Here is a 22915-nt window from a genome sequence, read left to right as displayed (position 1 = left end):
TCTTTTATCTCAAATTTGTCATGGGGAAGGTTCCACCAAGTCCCTGCATCAGAAATGTATTGTCTACACAGATGTCCATATTGTTCAGACTTTTTGGACCAATAAGCTATAATTCAGAATTATTTGACAGGTCTAAATTCCAGATGCAGATCTAAGTTCCTTCCTATAAAATCAGTGTTATGTGAAAGGGATCTTATTTGCTAAAGTTGATGATGTTCCTGGGAATAGGATAAGAGTAGACAGTTGCTGCTTGTCAATGCAGACAGGACAAGCTTAGACTTGTATAGTATAATTTATCTTTTGTTATTTAGTTACATTTTTCTCTTCGTTATGTCAATAAATGTGTCATGAGACTTGAGTCTTTTGGGTACCACCCAAAAGTGATAATAGGTAGTTCTAGGAATTGCCAGAAACTCTGCGTATTTACTTAGAGCTAGCCCTTGTTACTTCTGGATTGTACCCAGAAGTGACATAATGCCACTGGCAATGTCACCTCCACCCATTTCCCCTTGCAAACATGGCAACCAGTGGAGAGACACTGCCAGTCAAATTAGACAGTACTGACCCTGGTCTGTTTCCATCTGAGGAAGATTCGTATGTTCCTAGAGAGAAAGTATTTTTGGTGCAGGGAAGATACCTTTAACTGTGAAAATGTATGAAATTGGCAGTAACCATGTACTACCCTGCTCTTAAAAATGTCTGTATGAAGACGCTGTAATTTAAATGCCTCCCTACCAGATTTGGGGAAAGTTTTATTTCCTCATGCTTACCCTAAGGTCATAGGCCACGAAGCATCCAGGTCTGCTCTGCAGAGTGCCAGATGGAAGGCAATGCCATCCAGCTCATAGAGAGAGGCCAAGATGTCCAGCCACAGCTCTTGGTTCAGGAAGGGGCTGCGTGCATAGTACCACTCACTGCAACAAGAAAAATGGAAGTGATTTTAAAGGCCCAGTATCATTCACCTCCACACATCCCATTGACTTAGATCCATACAGACGGTGCTAACTGGAAACCACCTGCCTTGCTGGGCAACTTGAAGCTATAAGGATACTGATGAGCTAATTAATTTTGTATCTCTCCTCCAAAATTTTGTATCTCTCCTCCAAAGGCACAGAGGAAGGGTAACGTTGGCAGCATCTGAATGGTTTGTGTGGGATAGTTCTCCATGTCTCTGACACAACCTAGCTCTTTGCACCTAGCTCTTGTGTCCCCTCCCATTTTTCAAGTGTCAAGGCCATTTTTGGCACATGCAAAAGTGCTTACTGCATTGTGGGTCCAATTGTGTTTGGGCCCTCAGAACATTTCAAAATCATTTTAACACAGGAGCAGCATCCTTACAGTAGAGAAGAGGACACAGCCACATCTACTTTGGCCCACGGACTCTCAGAACACCCCACAAACTGTCCCTTCTCCTGCCTCTATTCCCCAATCCCTTCATTAAAGAGCAAGTATTGGGGTTCTATCTGCCATTGCTTCTCGATAAAACCATGGCCTATGATTTGCCCTTCTCACTTCTCAGGATGAAGGATCTCTCCATGTTTGCATTACCCATCTCCCATCCCTCACTGTGAACCATGATTGTAGGCTTGCGGTGTTCTCTGCAGAAGCAGTTTATCCTAGTAACACATGGGCCCCACAGTTCCAGGGTCCCTGCAGTGCTGTATGGTTAGGGAGCCTTCACGCTGTGATTGTTAGAGGGTCTTCATACTTATGCAGATTTTAGAAGAACAAAAAGGATGATACACATGCTCTGTTAGTAATTGAGCATGCCTGCAGACCACATGCTGCATATGAGTGTCCTGCATAGTGCAGGGGGTTGGACTAGATGACCCATGAGGTCCCTTCCAACTCTATGATTCTATGATATGTGTGAAGTTCCCCTTAGATGTAATCAGCCTCAAGTCCCTCTAAGGAGGAAAGCGGACTATAAATGTAACTAATAACTTATTTATTTAATTAATTAATTAATAGATATCGGGGCACTGTGCCTGCACATCTCACCAAGGTATGAGAAATGTTTTCAGCAAAGTGAAGCTGTCAGTTGCTTCCAAAGTTCCAGCTATCCCTGGGCGAGGAGGGGACCCCCACAGTTATTTGTGCAGCACAAGGAACAGCACCAGTTGTGCTCTGCTGGGCCCTGCGAATCCTTAAACTGGTTCTGGTGATATGGACCCCACGAATCCTTAAACTTGGCCTAGTTCTCTGGCTTGGTCTTTTTCAGCTAAACTACTTCCTGCCCTCTATTTAAAGCATGTTTTACCTGGTGAACTTTGGCTCCAGGAAGCAAAACTGCAATGTCTCAGCCAGCTGCTGATGGACCAGGCAATAGCGAATGAAGGCACGACCCTTCCCCACGGTTGTTTTCAGCTACCAAGATAAAAGATTCACACTTTGAAAGACAAAGAGGCCTCTACAATTTCTTTGGGCGCTCCAAAACTCCTTATTTACCTCCATCCCCAATTCATGTTATATAGCAGGATATTTCAGTTTAACTTTCCATGCTTTAGCCCCAAACTTACCACCAATAGCTAAGTTATTAGCTGTGGCAAGTTATTAGCTCACCATTAGCTGTGTCTTAGCCCTGTTGCAAGCCAATCTAAACCTCTGTTTCTCATACTTTACAACTACAGTCCTGTCTTGCAGTTTCTCTTGGTCATGGGGCTGCCTCTCTTGTGGCTGTGATAGCCTAACTCACAGGACAGGAGCCCTGACCTTTACTTAGCCATACGAAGGAAGAAGTGCAGTTCTTTCCTGCAGCCTTCTCTCTCTTATATACAGTTGGGAAGGGCACTGGCCCTACCCCCAAAGTCACCAGGTATTTCCCAACTTAGAGTTGGCAACCCTACAACTGGGGAAGCCTGAAGCTGTAGAGCATGTGCTATTGCAGTATTCCTACTGTAATGACATTCACTCACTAGATATTGCACCAATGCTAGCTCCTCAGAAAGATCAGAGCAGTTCTACATCTCACTGCTTCTCACTGATTTGTCTTCAGAAATAACATGTAACTTTGGAAAATTTTGTATGAGGGTATGCAGCATACGTAAGCAGAGAGTTAAGTCCTTTAAAAAGGCTGAATTATAATGACGCTGTTCTATTAAACCCACAGTTTGGTCACCCCTGCACTACACCAAGCTGGCTCTTACATGAAGAAATCAGCTAAACACATGAGTTCTGTCACTAAGAGCTCACAAGCCTGTGGTTCTTTCCGATAAGCTTGCGGGAGGTGCTCAGTATAGAGGACACAAAATCTGCCATCTATCACAAATCACTGCTTCACTTTGTAGAGATTTAAATCCATGATGGAAGGCAAAACAGGCCCTATCAAATCTATTGAATCTTGTAATGGAGTTTAATTTTTTTTAACACACTCAGCACTGTTCTATTATTCTCACATAATGAAGTGAGGATGGACAATAGCATGTAGCCACCTCTCTCTAAAGAATACATGTTCTTATTCCCTGAAGCATTGCATATTTGGCGCATACTGACATAAAGGGCCCTCGTGTCCCTGACCACAGCGGCATTGTCCTGGGGTCTACCACTTATTTAGAGAGCGAAGCAGAGTGGAACACTGGGACAGTATCCCTAGATTTCACGGGAAAAGGTTGTTGGAAGAAAATGTTCAATGAACTCCTGTTTAAAAAGTATCTGTGGGGAAACAAAGTAAGTCCCATGCTTTTAAATAATGCCTAAGAGCTAACTGCCTTGTTGTTTATATTTATTATTTATTAATTCACTTTATATACTGGCTCAGGGCGGTGTACAACATCAATAAAAGTATACGCAATTAAAATAATGCATTGAATCCAGTGGTCCCCAACCTTTTTATCACTGGGGACCGGTCAATGCTTGACAATTTCACTGAGGCCCGGGGGGGTAGTCTTTTGTTGAGGGACGTTGCCGCCGCCTGAGCCCCTGCTCCACTTGCTTTCCAGCTGGCGCCCCTGATTTCCCGCCGCTTACTGGGGGCCGCTGCCAGCAGCAACTGCTCAGTGCCACACTGAGGGGGAGCCCCAGCCATGGCGGCCACTGGAGAGCACAAAAGGTGAGCTGGCAGCAGAGTGGCAGGGCAGCCTCCGAGGCAGCAGCCGGGTGGGAGGACGAGGAGGAGCCATGGACCGGTACCAACTGATCCACGAACTGGTACCAGTCTCCGGACCGGGGCTTGGGGACAGATGCATTAAACCATTTTGAACCACCTTTAAAACCCTCCCTCGCTAACAGCAACATCATCTCGACTGCATTTCTAGTATTTCTAGTTCCATCCCTTTGAATAGGTCTATTGCCCGACTGATGTAAGGGTGGGAGTGTTTTTAACGTACTCTTTGCAACAGTACAGCAGTTCCCTCCACCAACCCACTCGTGTGCCATCTTCCATGCTGCGCTCAGTTGTACAACCCTACCTTACCTTATCAAGGGAGGTGATGTGTTCCACCCCTGCATGTGTACCACGGTGCAACTTTGTCAGGACCCAGCAGAGAAAGTCCCAATAATCTTTCCTCTCTCCAAAGAGGCTTTTCTTCTCTTTCAAATCATACTAAATCACATGGAAGAAAAAAACACACAGGGGGAGGAATTAAAAGTAACCTGGGCTTAGCAAAGGAGGTGAAAGGAACAGCAGCTGTCGGTCAGTCAGTGCCTCGGTTATGAGAACAGGGAGGTAGATGCTAATTCACAGATTGACTTAAGCCAGGGCTCACAGCCTTGGAATCTATTTTCAGTGCCGGGCTCAACTCTTGAAATATTTAGTGAGTTATTAAAAAGTAACAGAGCCGTTGGAATTCCTCTCCCTCCTGTGGAGGAATTCCAACTGCTTCCTGTAGCTATCCATTTAATGATTGGACTTGGCTGCTCTCAGTTCAGGGTTTGAATCACTTACAACAAAGGTCAAAAGACACACACTTGAGTAGCAACCAGGGATTTCTGTCTCCATCTTATCTCAAGCCTCCAGAAATCAGTTCCTCTTGAGAAAATGGCTGCTTTGGAGGGTGAACTCTATGGCATTGTGCCCCATGGAGGCCTTTGTCCTTCCCAGGCTCCACACCCAAATTTCCAGTGGTTTCCTACCCTGGATCTGGCATCCCTATCCCCACCAGTGGCCGGGGGGGGGGGGGAAGCACCATGGTTGGTCAGAGACTGCAGACTGGCCTTCTCAGCCACAAAGGAGAGGAGCTCAGAGGTGAAGGATACTTTGGTACAGAATCAGTAAGCAGACCCTCAAATTGGGGCATTTATGATATACTATGATGACAGGCAAGTAAATCCCTTAGGGCAGTGGTTCTCAACCTGGGGGTCCAATGACCCTTTCACAGGGGTTGCGGTAGGGTAAGCAGCTTGGGGGGGGGGCACCACCACTGTTGCCACTCCTCCTGAAGGTGCCCGCCCATTTATATACAATTTATAACCAATTTATATACAATCATGAACAATGGATCTTCATGCCATTGGTCAGTTTTGGTTTAATTTCTGTGAAAGAACACTTGCATAATTTTATTCTTGGGGGTCACCACAACATGAGGAACTGTACTAAAGGAACTGTCGTGGCATTAGGAAGGTTGAGAACCACTGCCTTAGGGGATATACTGGCTGCCAAGCCCTGGATCAATCATGCAGAGGCTCTACCTGCAGCAGGAACTCCAGCTGGGCACAGAACTGATAGAGCTCCACACTACCATCTGTCACTGGCAGCCCTTGCTCTTGGTAGTTTTTGTTTAAATCAGTCACTGCACCTAGATAAAGAACGGGATAGAATTAGTGGCAAAGGCATGGAAGGTGAAGTGTCTGCAGGTTTGGTAAACACAGACCATGAAGTTCTTCCTAATCAAACAGCTCTTTATTCAATCCAACACCAACTCCAAACACTGAACAAAAAACACCAGCAAAACATAAACTTATATATACTTTGGATTGTCCTTCAAAGAACCTGACTGTCAAAGTAGTTCAGCAGTGGAATAGGCTGCCTAAGGAGGTGGTGAACTCCCCCTCACTGGCAGTCTTCAAGCAAAGGTTGGATACACACTTTTCTTGGATGCTTTAGGATGCTTAGGGCTGATCCTGCGTTGAGCAGGGGGTTGGACTAGATGGCCTGTATGGCCCCTTCCAACTCTATGATTCTATGACTCGTCCTAAGCAAAGGCAGTTCATTGGTTCATTTAGAGAGTTCAAATATATATTTTGATTGGCTGTAGTTGTGCAGTTCTCAAGCTCTTATTTGCATAAGGTTTGGTGGCATGCATTGTCCACATATATAATAGAATGTTTCTGCCATGGTTTAACTTTGGGGTTGCCCACTCTAGGCTGGGAAATTTTTTGAGATTTAGAGTTGGAAACTGGGAGGGCAAGAACCTCAGTGAGGCATAATGCCAGTGCAGGCCTCACTATTAATTTGCTTGACAGATGATCCCAGTCACCCTGACATGGCTGATAACTCTTTTGGTCTTCCTGAAGATGGGTGGCCAGCACAGGGAAGGGATTCTGCTGGTGTACCTGATCCCCTGCTGCCAGCTGGTTCTCTTACTCAGCTAGAATCTTAAAATCATAGAATAATAGAGTGGGAAGGAACCTCCTGGGTCATCTAGTCCAACCTTCTGCACTGTGCAGGACACTCACAGCCCTATCACTAATCCACTGTAACTTGCCACCCCCTGGTCGTGGAAGTGCTAGTGGAGAAGCATAAAATGGTGGACTTGGGTGACCTTAGCATCCATGCCAAGGCCCAGAGTACACTCTGAAATAGGGAGATGGTCTAGGCCAGTGGTCCCCAACCCCCGGTCCCCAGATCGGGACTGGTCCGTCGATCAGTCGGTACTCGGCCGCGGCTCCTCCTCGTCCTACTCCCCCTGCTGCCTCAGGGCTGCCCTGCCACCCTGCCGCTGGCTCACTTTCAGTGCTCTCCAACAGCTGCCATGGCTGGGGCTCCCCCTCGGCGTGGCACTGCGCAGCTGCTGCTGGCAGCGCCCCCCAGCGGCCGGCGGGAATTCAGGGGCGCCGGTGGGAAAGCAAGTGGAGCAGGGGCTCAGGTGGGGTGGTGACATCCGTCAGCAAAAGACTACCCCCCTCCCCGGGCCTCAGTAAAATTGTCAAGCATTGACTGGCCCCCGGCAATCAAAAGGTTGGGGACTACTGGTCTAGGCTGTTGATACCATTGCATCTAAGCACTCTTTCTCCACAGACAGAGCCAAACAGCCTCCTTGGTTTAGCAGGGAGCTGACAGTAATTAAAAGGGAGGGATGATGGCTAAAGTGCTGCTGGCAGAAAGCTCAGAGCTAGACTGATAGAATGTGGCAGACAGCCCATATTAGGGCCTATTCCATAGTGGTGATGTTGATGAAAAGGCAATATTTCACCACCATCATTGCACCTGCATGTACTAATCCAGCTGAGTTGTTTTGTGCAGTCCAGGGGCTTTTACATCTCCCCCCCCCCACACACACACAACCCCCAATGAATTTATTTATTTATTTAATTAATTAATTTTTATACTACCCTTCCTAATAACACTAGTTGCAATTGTTAAAATTATTAAAATTATTATAGATGTAAAATCCTTCCTGCATTATAATATATATTTCCTGGCACTAGTTCACATGTGCTTAGGAGTAGGGGATGGGGAGATGGTAAAGTTCCTGTAAAATACTTTCGTAGCATACCGTGTTATAATCTTATCTACCAACTAGCTTCAAAGCCCGTTCATAAGAACAGGGTTTGAAAGGGTCCTCCCCCTCAGTGGCCCGGCTGCTTTCCAGGCCGCCGGGAAGTGCTGAGGGCTCAGGGGGGATGAGGGAGTGGCCTGGCAAACATACCTGGTGCCTCTGCGAAGCCCTGAGTGTGCTTTCCAGGCCGCCGGTAAGCACTCTCCCCTCCCCCCTGCAGCCTGAGCGCTTTCTGGCGGCCTACGAGCCCCCGGGTGTGCTTTCCAGGCTGCTGGGAAGTGCTCCCTCTCCCCCAACCCCCCCTCCCCCCACGGCCGGTCCTCTTACCTGGGTCCCTGCAAGTGGAGCGGCAGAGTCACAGACTCCAACAGCCAGGCACGTCTTTGAGGCAAGGGGTGAGGGCTTGGTGAGGGAGGGCAGGAGCTGTAGGGGCCAGGCCAATCAGGGTGCAGGTGGCTGCACCCTGATTGGCCCTATTCCAACTTGGACAGGGAGGGTGGGAGTTGTAGGGGCAGAGCCAATCAGGGTACAGCTGGCTGCACCCTGATTGGCTCTGGTGAGGCCAGACCGTTCGTCCCCCAAGGCTGTTTCACAATTATATAGAGGCACCAAATGGATGGATAAGATGTAGGTGTGTGTGTGAGTACCCTTGGTGCTTTATGGGCCTCAACCATGGGCCCAATGGAATAGCGATATTTTGCAGACCCTGCAGAACTGTTTTAAATTCTGCAGGGTCCTAATCTTACCTGGGAGGTTGTTGTACCAGGCTGATAACAAGGCTGAAATCACAGCTGACTTATGGTGACCCTGTAGGGTTTCCAAGGCAGGAGGCATTCACATGTGGTTTGCCATTGCCTGCCTCTACCTAGAGACCCTGGTATTCCTTGATAGTCTCCTATCCAAAATACTAATTAGGGCTAACTCTACTAAGTTTCTGAGTCTCCTGTGGTCAATTTGCTACTTTCATTGTAGACAAAATCACCCAGATCTCCTTTGAGTTACATCAGGTTTCCTCAACTAGGATTTTGTGGAACCCTGGAGTTTCTTAATAAAATCAGAGTCCAGTAGCACCTTTAAGACCAACAAAGATTTATTCTAGGCTTTCGAGTGCAAGCACCCTTCGTCAGACTAAGAACTGACTATCATAACAGTAGGAATATATAAGAGAAGTTAATCTTGTTACATTAGTAAACTGTGTCACAGCAACCAAACACAGCCACACGAGAACTCTGCCAAACCAGCCAATCTATCCTGGAGTTTCAGACAGTCCTGGAAGGATTTCCCAAATGGGTGGGAGCTAATTCATTTTTTATATATTAAAAAAAATTGTTAAACATTTCTCTGGTGATATAATCATATATCATCATGTCTACCCATACCCCCTCTCAAAATGGCCAGTGATGAGAGCAAGCTTGGTGTAGTGGTTAGGAGTGCGGACTTCTAATCCAGCGAGCCAGGTTTGATTCCCTACTCCTCTCCCACATGCAGCCAGCTGGGTGACCTTGAGCTTGCCACTGCACTGATAAAGCTCTTCTGAATGAGCAGTGATATCAAGGCTGTCTCAGCCTCACCCACCTCACAGGATGTCTGTTGTGGGGAGAGGAAAGGCGATTGTTAGCCACTTTGGGACTCCTTCGGGGAGAGAAAAGCGGCATATAAGAACCAACTCTTTTTCTTCTTCTGGAAAGGGCAGGAAGGGAGGGCCCCAGGTGGGCATGTACACAGCTATGCTTCCCAACCATATTCTGCATGATTCAGCCACTTCTGGGCTTTCTCAGAGCCTGCAGAATGTTTCAGGGCTTTCTCAATGGTAAAAAGGTTGAGAAAAGCTGGGTTAGAGGATTGAGTGATTGTTTGCTCAAATTATGTACCTTTGGCACCTGCTTGTCTGATTGTGGAGCTTGGGTATGTGGACAAGATCCTTGGAGAGCTGAGACCTGCCACCTGTGATCTTGACTCTTGCCTTCCCTGGCTGATAAAAGCTGCCAGAGGAGGGATGACTGAATGGGTAATACAAGTGGTAACTGGTTTCTTGATTATGGGGGTTGTGCCACTTGTACTCAAGGAGGCAGTGATAAGACATGTTGGAGAACTTTGGGCCAGCCTCCAATTTTCCATTCTTGTGCAAGGCACTTGAGCAGGTGGTTACTTCTCAGCTTCAGGGGTTCTTGGATGAGACGGATTTTCTGGACCCCTTTCAATCTGCTTTCAGGCCAGGGTTTAGAACAGAGGCTGCTTTGGTTGTCTTGGGTGGTGTCCTCCCATGCGAACAACACACAGGGAACGTAACCTTGCTAGTTCTGCTGGATCCTTCAACAGCCTTCAGTACTACTGACCATAGTCTCCTCCCAAGCGACTTCTTGGAACCCTGCTGTGGGGGTAACTTGGTTGGGAAAGACCATTGCCTGCACCTTGGAGATCTGAGCCCTGGAGTACTTGGGGACACTAATAGGCAGATAGTACTCAGCTAGGCAGCCCTTTGAGCTGATTCAGAAAAATGTAATTCTTCTATATTAAAATGAGGCAGAGGAAAGTTTGCTCTGCAGTTATCAGCAGTGATTTGTAAGACCTGGTAGGAAGGATGAAAATAGCTATACATATCCTTATCCATGGTTCCTCTATATATTTGTGAAACAGCCTGGGGGGTAGAATGTGTCTGGCTGTCCAATTTGGAATAGGGCCAATCATGGTGAAGCTAGCAACACTGGCTGCACTCTGATTGGCCCTGCCCCTAGAGCTCCTGCCCTCTCTCCCTGGACGCTACCCACGTTCCTCTCAGACACCCAGAGAGAGAGACACACAGAACCCTGCCAGACCAAACACGAACCCTCATTCCCTCCTATCGCTCCTGCTGTGAGGGAGGTAGAGAGAGACATAGAGAGAGCTGCCCCAAGCTGCTGACAGAGACACACAGAGAGCCGTCCCTGCTGCGATGGGGGGGGGGGAGAGACAGAGAGAGCTGCCCCAAACTGCACACCAGCCCTGCTTCCCTCCTGAGAAGGGGTCCTAATAACCCGCTATGGCTCCTGCTGCGAGGCATACCAAGACAGGCAGCAAGAGGGAGAGAGACACACACACACAGAGAACTGCACCTTCCAGTGTCCCCTGGGTCCTAGCACACATTGCATTCCTGCTTGCAATGGGCTTTCTTGCTAGTATGTGTAATATATTACAAAGCAGCTTAAGTGCTACTTAAATACTACTCATAGTAATAATAGTGCCCAACTTTAGAGAAAGGCCAGAGAGGTCCTTCGTGCACTTACTCTTTAAGTCCTGGATCACATGAAGAAGCTCTCTGTCACTTGCCATAGCTCTGCCTCAGTTTGCCTGCAAAGTAAATCAACATTCATTAAAGGAATGGGATGATATCACACATTTTACTGGCCTCATTATTGTTCTGGATTTGCATGGTACTCTCAAGGGCAATCATTCATCTTTGGAGGCTGTCATTCCAGGCCTAGAATCCTTCTACTGTTCCCAAGAGCCATCATTCCAGTCTGGGATCTGCCATCCCATCCCAGTAATTCAGGAACCTTTGCACAAACCTTTGGTAGTAAAAAGCTGACACTGAGCTGAGATATCTCAGCGCTATTTGGTGAAGCTCTAGGATTTGTACACAAAAAGGCTGAGATTTTCTAATGCATTATACTTTTTGGGATTTTACAAACCTGAAGCCTATGATCAAACCCTAAGAAAATTAATTTTTAAAATAAAATTCAAAACCGAGCTGTGACATTTAGTCCTAATCCATTGGGCATTTTTATATAGCTTCGGTTTAATTTTTTCCCCAGTGAATTAACATGGCACATGAGATCTAATTTTTAAATTTTAAGTGTGAACTCCATGTAATCATATTCTTTTCCATGTTGTAACAAAACTGCACAGTAATTACCAGCCTTTGCATCTTCTATATTTATTTTAGTTATTTGTTTTTTATTTATACCCCGCCCCTCCCAACTGAAACAGATTATTAAGATCCATTTGATGATAGCATTAGAAATGAACATTTGAAGCTAAGTTTTAAACATTCAGCACTCAGCCGTACTCTAGGTTTACTGTGTAATCTTGATTGACTCATTATAGCTTTTTGTAATTGGGACGGGCACAAATCAGCTGATGAATTTTGGCCAGTTCATGGTTTCTGAAGCAATGTTCATGAATTGAAGAACCACCACAAACCTAGAAGAATTTTGTTGCAGTAGGTGGCTCTTCATGAAAAACAATCAAGTGATGGAATTCTCCCCCACCCCCATTCAGCTGTTTGATTTAATTTTTTTTCTTTTAAAGCATGAGCCTCTGCTCCTCCCCAAAAGCCCCAGGGAGCAGAAAGCAGGGGTTTAAATGGCTCCAAGTCTGGAACTTTCTGGCTTGGCTAGCCAAGAAAGCCCCTTTAAACAGCTGAGCCAAGGGAGCAAGATGCTTTTAACTGATTCCCTTTCTATTTAGATGGGAAACAGGTGAGCTGTGGGGACAACCTGCTCCCATAGCTCAGCTGTTTAAAACACAAAACAAGTGAGCCACATGAGCAGGTTACCCCCCCCCCCCCCGGCACAGCTGCATTGGGCAGAACCTCACAAACTTAGTTCAGTTTGTAAGTGAACCGACTGGGTTTTTGGGGTTCATGGTTCGATTTGTGGTTCACCCTTGAACCAAACTGCATTTTATTTTGTTCATGTGCATCCATGTTTTCTACCCTCCCTCTCAGGTTTTTTTGAATTATTTATTTACTACATTTATATTCTGTTTTTATTCCCAATGGGGACTCAGTGGGAAAGGGCCCCGAGTTATACTCTCTCACTCAAGGCCTACAAAAACCTAGATCTAGTCCTCATGTGGTCCCCAAAGAAACCTTTGTTGAAGAGCCCAGGGGGCCTGTAGGCAGTCCTGCCTGTAGTGAGACATCACTCATTTCATCCAACATGTGAAGGAAGGATATCATCTTGCTAACAATAGATTATGACTTAGATCTTAATTACTGGAAAACCTGGGTTATGTCTCTGGCTCAGAAAAACCTCAAGACTCTGAGCAAACAACCATTCCATTGCCTAATCACACCATTCACAATTGGCCCTCTGAAGCTGTAGACAGTAACCCCTTACCGTAGCCAGCCTATGTACTGCAACCCAGCCAAGCTGTATGCCTATAATACTGCCTGCTTAACTCCTGGTGTCCATTCCATGCACTCTGCTCCATTTTCCCATCTTCCTCTGCTTAGTGTTTCCCAATGCACAAGTGTCCTTCTGTACCTCCTCCCATCCAGATTTCCAACTAAATGCATCCTGTTGGACCATTGTTGCCAGATGTACAATTAGGAATCCTGAACCAGGATCAGATTCCTGACTTTTGACAAGAACTGTCAAGCAAAGATGGATACATGAAATCCCAGCCTATGCCTGCTTCTACACCCTTTCTGGTCTCTCTTTCTCAGTAACACCTTCATCTTGCTTCCTAGGAAAAATACAGCTGTTGTGTTTCTCAGCAGTTTCCCAACACAAGCCACTAACAAACTTAGACATATCTGATTTCCCTGCTTCTTCACCTATCAAAAGGATATAGGGTTCTTCTCTGTTATCTTGCAAATCCCCTCTATCTTTTCCACTTTAATTTCCAGTCAGTATTACAAGTGGAAAGAGCCCCTTGATTTATTTACATGAATGGGGAGAAAAGGAAAACAGGCATATTCCAGCCGCTCTGCTCATGTTGCTCCAGGTGCTGCTGGTGCTGGGAGAACGAACGTGCACCAGACACCCTGACAGGGGAAGCAACTCTAGCGGGGTGCTTCAAAATGGCAGCAATTTGCAGGACTTTTCATGTTGTTGCTGTGGCTGTCAATTAAGCACAGTGGCAACATCTTCTGGCCTGAGTCCTTCATGGTGGTCATATCCTACTGCCGCTTGAGTGCCATTATGTGAAAGATCCATCCACAAAGCAGCAATTTCCACAAAGTAAAGGTTTAAGAAAGATCAAAGAAAAGGCTTGGAAAGGCAGGAAGTTGCACAAGATGATGTTTGGGAGTGGAAGGAAAACCTGCTATGCATGAGCATAGGAGGCAGGCCAGACAGTTGTGTGGATGTGACCCAGGAAAGGAGAAACCTGCCCCCTCCCCAGCAATCCAGCATTGTGTCCCACTTGCACTTTGGCTTGTGCCTCCGTAGCCATGCCAGTAACTGCTATGGCTTAGCCTCCCCAAATCACTTAGCATGAACATCAGTGCAGTGTTGAGAAAGCCTGACCTCTCATTTCATTGCATACAGAAGTCAAATGCAGGTTTAAGTAATCCCATACCTTGTACATACAAGAAGTTCTTTGTTTTCGCACATATATCTTAACCCTGTACTAGCTGACAGTCTCCCTTGGCTGGTACACATGGTTTCCTCTAGCCCGTGAGCTCCAAGATGCAGAGAACCCATGCCTCACAGCAAGTTAATGGACTGTTTCCTAACAGGAAAGTTCAATTTTCAAGCATAAAAAGCACAAGGAACAGTTCCAGAGCTCTGCTGGCATGCATTGGGCAGTCTGGGTGGGCTCAGGTGAATAAGGCCTGCTTTCATATGGCCTGGGACCTCTGATTTCCCCAGTTTCTCTGCACACCTTGAACAAGACCCCAGAACTGAGCTTGTTATGTAACCTAGAACTGTAGCACATACCTGATGCAAGAGGCTGCTGGACGTTGGATGCCTGCTAGGAAATGTGCTGCTTGGACCATCTGTGACCCTTGGACCCTTGTGCTGCTTGGACCATCTGTGACCCTGGTGCTGCTTGGACTGGCAGTTTCCCCATTTTGAGCTAAGACTGATACGTGAGCAACTTCACACAAGCTATTTCCTCTTTCCTCTGGGAGTCATTGCTTCCCAACAACGAAGGACAATGTTCAGGCACACGGGACAATCCCTCCTTAAGGCCTCACAAAATACGTAGCTCCAGGCCATCCTACATCATATAACCTCACAACCAGGAAATGTCAATTTCTGAAATACCCCAGTATTGTCCGTTTTGACAGAAACGGAGGAGTCCTCCTAATCAAAGCTCAGTTCAAATCGTGTCCTTTCTGTGGCAAGTTAGCCATTATTCTCAAGCAATTGCATAGCATTCACTTCGCAGGCAGCCTGAGACCTGGATGCTGTGCCTTCTCCTAACCCCGCCCCCCCTTTTAAAAAAGGCTGGGCTTTGTTTCTACATTAATGAACAAAGGGGTGGGAGGGAATCACTCAGCCTGCAAAACTCAAACAGATTAGCATAGCCTTTCTCAACTATTTTTTTACTATTGTGAAACCCTAGAGACATTCTTCAGCTTTGAGGAACCCCAGAAGTGCTGCAATCCTGCAGAATATAGCTGGGAAACACAGCTGTGTACCTGCCCACACAGAACCCCTCCTCTTCCCACCCCCTCCACGCCAATCCTATGCTGCTTTGGGAAGGAGGTTGAAGTCAACACAACCATATATGGTCATATCACCTAATAAATGTTTAACAAATTGTAAAAATATATTAAAACTAGAAATAAAGCCCATTTTATTCTGCATTAAAATGGGCGCTAGGAGCTGGTCTTCTCTCAGCTCCGGGAGCGGCATCACCGCAGCAAGGCCGCTCCCGGGGGCCCCAACTCACTGGGGGCGATGGCTGTGGCTTCTCCCGGGCGCTGAAGCGGCCTCGCGGGAGAAGCAGGAGGAGGAGCAGGCCGGCTGGAGGACTGTCGGCGCAGTCTGGCAGACTGCACTGAGTCCCGGCCGGCCAAAGCAGCCAATGGGGAGGCGCGCTTTGCACGCCTCCCCATTGGCTGCTGGCCCTGGATGGACACTCGAAGGGGCCAATCAGGAGCCGCTTCGCAGCTCCTGATTGGCCCCTCCGAGTTTTTATCCTGGACAGGGCCCAGCCTAACTCCTCCCCAACAGCCCTTACTCTTTTATTTAGTTTGCGGCGCCCTACGCCGCGGGCGGTTTAAAGATTAAATAACTCCCACCCATTCAGGAAACCCTTGCAAGGCTATCAAGAAACCCTGGGTTAACAGTTTCAAAACAAAGTCAGAAGAAGCTGTCCATGTCACAGAAGTCCTTGTAAAGAGCCAAGGTGGATTGCCAGCCTCCTCTTTGCAGGACAAATACAGATTAAGGATCACATAACAGGGTACAGATATGTACCACCACACCCCTCCACCCTAGTTCCCAAGAATATCTCTACAGGGGGTTAACAAGGGAAAGTTGCACCCATTTGGTTTACAGACTCACCTATCTGTTTTCAGTCCTGGCAGCAGGCAAAAGGCAAGCACCATCCTGAGTAGCTCCTGCAAACTGAAAGCAGGAAGCATCTCTGTGGAAAGCCCCTTGATTGGCTCAAGATATTTTTCCTCATAGTTTTGAGTGTCGCAGCTTTTTTTCCCTGCTAAGAGGAAGAGCAAAGCTATACTTTCTTTCTCTTAAGAGAGTGAAAGAAAATGCCAGCAAGGCACTTGGGTGTGAGGGCCTGTCTTCTACAGGATGTAGTGAGAAGTTTTCTCCTTCCCCCTGTCCTGAGCGTTCAGACACTTTTGATTGTTGAAGAGGCAGAAGTTGGTTTCTGATTCCTTTGCCAACACAGAGCTTTACCGGAAGATTGAATAAGGAACTAGCGTTTGCATAGCCTTAAAGGTACCACTGGACTCAAATTTTGGTGTGCTACTTCAGACCAACACGGCTGCCCACTTGAATCTAATGAATGTATACTAAATATATCAAAGGGTACAATTTGATAAGCTAACAAAATTATGAATTATGCATTTTATGTTCTTAAAGCTGTAAAATCAGCTTAGGTTTGATAAGGAAATAACACATCCTAATATCACCAACTTCAAAGGACTTGGAAGGGTGTAACACTCTAGGACAGCACTTTCAGTTTTGAATACATTTCACTTTCCCCCTAAATTCCTGGAGCTTTTAAAAAAGAGACTTAATGACATAAGATAGTGGGTGAGTAATGAAGGCCAGGAAAACAATGCCTGAATGCAGGCATTAGGCTGCCACAAGAAGACTCACCCTTAGGATAATTCTGCTTACAATAGCAGCTCCCCAGCACTTACTGGTTATCCAAGTGGGGTTCAAAGACCAGCTGTGCTTATTGTATCCTCCAGAGGCCAACAACGAAATGGCCAAGGTGGCGGCCGAGAAGACGCTTTGGAAGCTGAGGAGGTGGCAGCAGCCTCGGCTCGCTACTCCTCCTCCTCCGTGGCCGACGCCGCCTCTACCCAAGCCGTTCTTGGAGCATTTGAACGGCAGGGTGGCCGTGTGAATGGAGGTCGAGTGTGGTGAGTCCGAGTCCTTCTCCGAGCCCATCATGGCGGAGCCCGCGTGGTGGTGCCCGCTTTGCCTCTGAGGTAAAATGAGAGGGGGGAAGTGAGCTACAAGGAGGAGGGTGAGCGCACATGTGTGCCCAATAGCCTGCTCAACTGACCAGCCCACCAGAGCCCACCCAATCGACCCGTGTGCAGGTATGCAGGCACAGTTTTGCCAACGCCCTCTCGTTACTCCCTGCCAGTCCTTCTGCAACATGCATGTTTCTCGGGGAAGAGAAAGACTGGAGGGAGGCGAAAAGGTAGTCAGAGAGAGAACTAGGACCCTTTATGCAGGGCGTTGAATGGATGTAGCAGACTATGACGTTTCTGAGTGCGTACTATACGTATGTGATCTAACGCATGAATATCCAGGAAAGCCAAGCCCATGGAGAGGCGGGGAAGATGGGGGAGGAGAGCCCAGCGGCACCCATTCCTTGTGGCCTAGTCCTGCTGCTTCATTAATTCTGGGCTGCTGGCAAGCCAGCAGCAGTATTTCTTTACAAAAATCAGGACTTTTTAAAAATGCCGCAGGACGTGGGACAAATTCTCAAAATTTGTATTGTCCCGCCAAAAGCGGAACATCTGGTCACCTTACCAAAGCCACAACTAGAAGACAACATGAAAGACCTCTTCTTCAGATCTGGTAAAGCTCCAACAGGTCAGAATTGACAGAACATTTTTTGATAAACATACAGTATAACTCCTGATGAGACCGCTTCATGTATTCATTGTCTCTTGCCCAAAGTGTCATGCTTGCTCAGTGTATGTTGAAAGCTGTGGAAATTTAAGTTCTTTATGGCCAAGCTAGACCAGATGTTGGGAAATCTATGAACACATGAGCTCCTCAGCATGATCTAAAGAGCATCTAGACATGTTCAAGTTCATATAAAAGATACAATGCTGGGAGATCTATGGTTTAACCCTTCCAATTGGTGCAGTTTTGCCAGTCTGAACTGAAAATGAATGTGGTGCTGTTATTAGTCCTAGACATGTAAATTACAACAAAGAGAAGTTGTGGAGGAAGGAATCAGAGTGCATGGAGAAGGAGGGCAAGAACTAAATCTCCTCTCTCCTCCAAACTACTCCAGCTACCTCCACCCCACCCCTTGGCTATTTTTGGCTTATTTTCAGCTTGCCTCTTGTTTCATTTATTTCTTTCAGGCTACTTAGAGATCATTATCATTAATATGCTTTTGACATCTATTATGAATAACTCTTTCAACTGTGAACTTTTAAAATCGTTTCCATAAGAGAATGCTTTGCATTTGACAAATTAGCCTGTCCCAACACACACGATGGAGCAGTTTGACAAAAGGAGATAAGTAAAAATGCATTTGCACTCCCCGCCCCCCCCCCCCCCAGAATGAGATGTTGGTGATGTGTGCACGCCATCTGCTGGGCATGCATTGGAACAGCAGCATGTCTGTCCAAAAGAGAAGTTCTGAATCTACACTTAGGTCATTTCCACACATTGGGAAAAATAGCGTTACGCCAGCTGAATGGTGTAATGCTAAATATTATCATGCTTCCCAGTCACTCCTCATCTTTTTGCTATCTTGTTCTAGTCTGACATCTTTTCACACTTCTCAGCCTCCAGAAGTGCTGCTGGAAATGGCAGATGGGAGCAACACGCTTTATACGTGACTCTCTTCCACCTGTCAATCAAGCCAGGCAGCCAATCCCCTTTCTCCTTTTTTTAAAGGTCCTGCAACGCTCACTAATTTTTTTATTTTAAAATCAATACTTCTCCATTTAAATGCCTATGCATAGATGCAGAGTGCTTTTTGAACGCCACCCCTTATGGAATCATAAGTCTTTAGATACTTTTAAACATTAATCTCGTTCCTGATTTTGGGGTGGGGGAATTTTAGGGAGGCATGCTTTGTGTTACAACTTTGTCACAACTGTGTCACAAAAAAATATGTTTATTTCTGGCATCGCCTGCATGCTGGTGCACCTATTCATTGCTCCAGGCTGTTCTCCATTTTTAAGAAGCATTTTCCATCCCCTGTAAGAAGGGAGAGGTAGGCAAGTGCAAGGGTGGGACACTGGAGGTGGAAATAGTGCTTCTTCACCTCCATATATGTATTTGGCTGCTGGCTTGCTGGTTGTCCACTGGGGAATAGTGCTTTTTAAGTTGGTGAATCCACTTTTTGGGCTTCCTGAACTTCCTGAACATTTAAAATGGTGGATATAGCGAGCAGTTTGCTGGCCAATGTGGGAGGTTGGTGATGTCATGTGGAACAGCAGGAATATATTGACTATATTAGGTAAGCATTTCACTATATTGTGTGCAAGAAAGCCCTTATTGTAGAAACAGTGGAAAGAGAAGAGATAACCTATTCTGGATCCACACTGGCCTCTTAAAGACCATTGCACAGATATTATGCAAAGTCTACCATGGGCTTCACCAGTCCCAGCTTCCTGTCAAGGGTATCTATAATGGCATAATTAGATGAAACTCTCTGTGTTCAGATACTGAGATGTATTAAATTTCATTTAACAGCAGCCCTAGGCAGTCCCAAATTGGATCAGCACCATGGCAATGAAAGAGGTTGGCTAAATCCTTTCTGCTGTGCTATTACAATCACTTGGATCTCTTGCATCCTCAAATACACACCTTTGCAAACACTTAAAGCATTTTTTAATTATGGAACTTTAAAAACATAACATATGGCTCTTGGGATGCTTCTGAAGCCTCTACAGGTAGACTGTAAAGCTGGACTACATGCAGAACTGAGCAGCTGCCTAACAGCTGCATGACAAGAAAAAAATCAGCACTTATTTTTTTCTCCCTGGGTAGAGAATGACAAGGTAGTTCAATACATTCTTCTAAGTCAGTGGCAGTCAATGGGTTTAGAAGGGTACAGCTCAAAGAAATCCTTATGTTAACAGAATGCTCAAAGCATGTAATACAGCAGAATCTAATGCAATAATTGAGTGGAGACGAAACTCTGGAAAATGTCTTTTGAATCTATCCCTCACAGTCTCCGTACTTCTCTTCCTATATTTTACATTTACAAATGTTCCTTACTCAAAATTGTTTTGTATATTTATTTTTCTCATAGCTCAGGCTGAATGTGTGCACCTGCTGACATATATACATATATAATACCTAATCAATTAGAATTGGAGGACCAAAAATGTGTTTCAGAAATGGGAGCAGGACTCTGGGATAGATTTGTAAAGTAGATTAGGCTGAGTTTCCACTCAAAATCAAATTAGCAAATGAAATTAAGAAGTGATCAGTGAATAAGCAGACAAGAACAATGGTGTGAATCCCACCCTAACCCAATATATTTTAATTAAAAAGAAAATGAGAAGGTTTCAACAAGAAACAATGAGAGCAGCACAGTGACACAGAAGAAGGGCCACAGGTGACAGACACCGTATTTCATTTTAATACAGCAACTGTTTTTTTATGAGAAAATCAGCAACTGAAATGCTATTTCAGAAAAAAAAAGTAGTACAGAACGCAGAAGATCAGGACTCTTCCTGTGGCTGACCCTTACGTGAGGATCAGAAATAGATCATATGGGGCAGGAGGCAGGTGGGCTTCAGACTGATGGAACCATTTAGGCAAAAGCACCCCCCCAAAAAAAACAACAACAACAACAACACCTGGTAATCCTACTAGAGTCACAGATGCAGGAGTTGTGAGAAACCTTTCTCAGAGACATGTTTCCTCTTTTATATACTTCAAATTGTGACCCTTCATATAATCTGCACTACACATTCAAAACATCATTTCTTGTGACATGTTAAAGGCACATGCTGTGCCCAGTTAAGATCACCAGGCCACCCAATCAAGCAGCCTTGTGGTTTTGGGCTTTGCATCTCTATCTGAGTCAATTGTCAATTGTTCTGAGATTCTTTGTGTGGTTATTGACTCCCGTTCCAGTTAAAACCTAGGGCCATTCCACACAACTGCCAATGTAGCCAAATGTAAGCACTATCGTAAAGCGCTACTATTAATAGCGGCAGGTCTTGATAATGCACACAGTTGTTTCTTGAGGGGAAAAAGGCTCTCCGACTAGCACTGTTTTCGTTACCCACAAGTTTCCGGTCCTGCCTGAATCACTAGAAATGTGTGGTGTTTCTGCCAGCCTCTGGCTGTCAATCATACTGAAGAGCTAATTAAATCGATATCCTAGTGCCACCAAAACCCCCTTTTCCCTTAAAATTTTGTTTTAAAAACCCAAAATACAAGTGGCAACGAATACGTGTTTACTCATTGCTCCATAGAGAACCGTCTTTCGGTTTCTCTTCCCAAAACATTCCTTCATCGGACAAAAGTCCCTGCAAGGTAAGGAAAAAGCAAGGTAAGCAACAAAAGTAACTGTAGTGACAAAGTTGTCTTTTGACACAGGGCAGGTGAACAGATCAGACGTTCAGCTGGTGGGCAATGCCTATCAAATATTCTCACTATGCAGCTCGCAGCATTCCTGGTGAGAATAGGAGCAGGAAATGGCATGTAGTCTGCTTTGAACTAATGGAGGATGAACTCTCCTGAGCCCTGAGTCCATATTTACAAATTTTCTGGGCAAGTGTTGGGGTGTGTGTGTCTCTCTTACTGAAACTTCTATCTTGGCCCATAATGCATGCATGTTGATGGTACATGTATATTGATGGATCAGCATACATGAGTGTTATTGTGTTGGTCCCTAAGAACTGTAATTCTACTCAGCTTCATGGATGGTTGGGCCAGACAATTAAATGACGTGAGAATTGACACCTCTCATAAGGCTATGTGAAAATGAATGCCATTTGGTCCCAGGTCAGCAACTGCCTCCGGGGGTGAGGGGACAGCCGACGGCCCGGGTACCGTGCACACGCGCGGCAGCTGCACGCAAACACGGCTGTTGCAAAGGTGCATGCGCAGCAACTGCGCACATGCACGTTTGCGTCGCCGGCGTGCCAGCAGCCTGCCTGCCTCTTCCCTTCTTTCCTATGGTGGGGGGGAGGCAGGTGCGGCTGCTGGCGGCCCAGTATCATGGCCTTCGCGGCCTGGACCGGGGGTTGATGACCCCCGCCATACAGTACAAGCTCTGGGTAATAGTCAGGCATACTTATGATCTAGACCCTGCTATATGACTCTTGAAGGACATTGAATCATGGGGCTCTTCTGGTGACATCAGTTAGCCACACAGCACTTAGTCCATATGAAACAAGCATACAACATTTTTGGGGGGGAGGGTGTTTTGACTATCAGCTGTTATATTGTGATCTCCTATCCCAAGGTGCATTTATTTCAGGATGGATTGTCCTTTTTGGCTTCACAGACGATCAGCACAGCCAAGCTGCCTTTTACTGCTCAGCCAATATGTACAGAATAGCTGGTGGCAGTGCCTGAAACACTGCTCTCCCCCCTCCCCCAGAAGGGTCTCTGGTTTTGGAGCACAGTCTCTTGTTGCTTGACAAGCGAAAACGTGTCACACAGCAGAGGCTGCCAGCAAATATCAGAAATGGGACAATGCCCAGTTGCTGCCAAGCCAGAGATATTTCACCAAGACAAGGGCTTCATTCAGCACTCCTCCCTTAGGAGGGAATTGTCTGCTGGGACAGCAGGGATTATACTGTGCCCAGGGGGGCAATGCTGAGTCTGACACCACCGGTAACCCCCCCCCCCACACACACACACACACATTCAAGTATTCCCCAACACATGTGCTTCCGGCACAATCTGGCCACAGCCAGGAATGCTTATTAATAATTGACTGGCTTAGATGGTTCTTTTGTGCAGATCCTCTTTCAGGCAAATATTTCCAGTCTGACGGGCACTCTTGGCCAAGTAACCTCTTGTTGGCTGTGTGGTGGGGAGAGAGGGAGGGAGAGAAAAGAGGAGAAACCTTGCATGGATTCCCCTTTGTTTGTTTGCTGGTTGACAGGAGCGACATAAGATATCGAGCGCAAGAATGTGACTGTTTTCTAAGCAGGAGTATGGTATGAGCTTATT

General features: G+C 46.2%; 1 protein-coding gene across 7 annotated transcripts in view; it reads right to left on the bottom strand.

The window, feature by feature from the left end:
• Positions 1-22915, bottom strand: part of RUFY4 (RUN and FYVE domain containing 4) — a 55974-nt gene that overhangs the window by 15902 nt on the left and 17157 nt on the right. For 4 of the 7 annotated variants that reach the window (XM_077320643.1, XM_077320645.1, XM_077320646.1 and 1 more), the window contains exons 1-6: positions 15881-16162; positions 10919-10982; positions 5626-5732; positions 4412-4540; positions 2261-2367; positions 771-914 (exon numbers count right to left, since the gene is read on the bottom strand). In XM_077320643.1, the coding sequence (XP_077176758.1) occupies positions 771-914; positions 2261-2367; positions 4412-4540; positions 5626-5732; positions 10919-10964 (533 nt within the window). In that variant the 5' untranslated portion in view covers positions 10965-10982; positions 15881-16162. Of the gene's footprint in view, positions 1-770; positions 915-2260; positions 2368-4411; positions 4541-5625; positions 5733-10918; positions 10983-14302; positions 14998-15880; positions 16163-22915 lie in introns of those variants that run through there. The other 3 variants (XM_077320640.1, XM_077320642.1, XM_077320641.1) reach the window with 3 other exon arrangements.

The sequence above is a fragment of the Paroedura picta genome, chromosome 2 (assembly GCF_049243985.1).
Source record: "Paroedura picta isolate Pp20150507F chromosome 2, Ppicta_v3.0, whole genome shotgun sequence".
Lineage (NCBI taxonomy): Eukaryota > Metazoa > Chordata > Lepidosauria > Squamata > Gekkonidae > Paroedura > Paroedura picta.
This window is presented reverse-complemented; position numbering and strand designations above follow the sequence as displayed.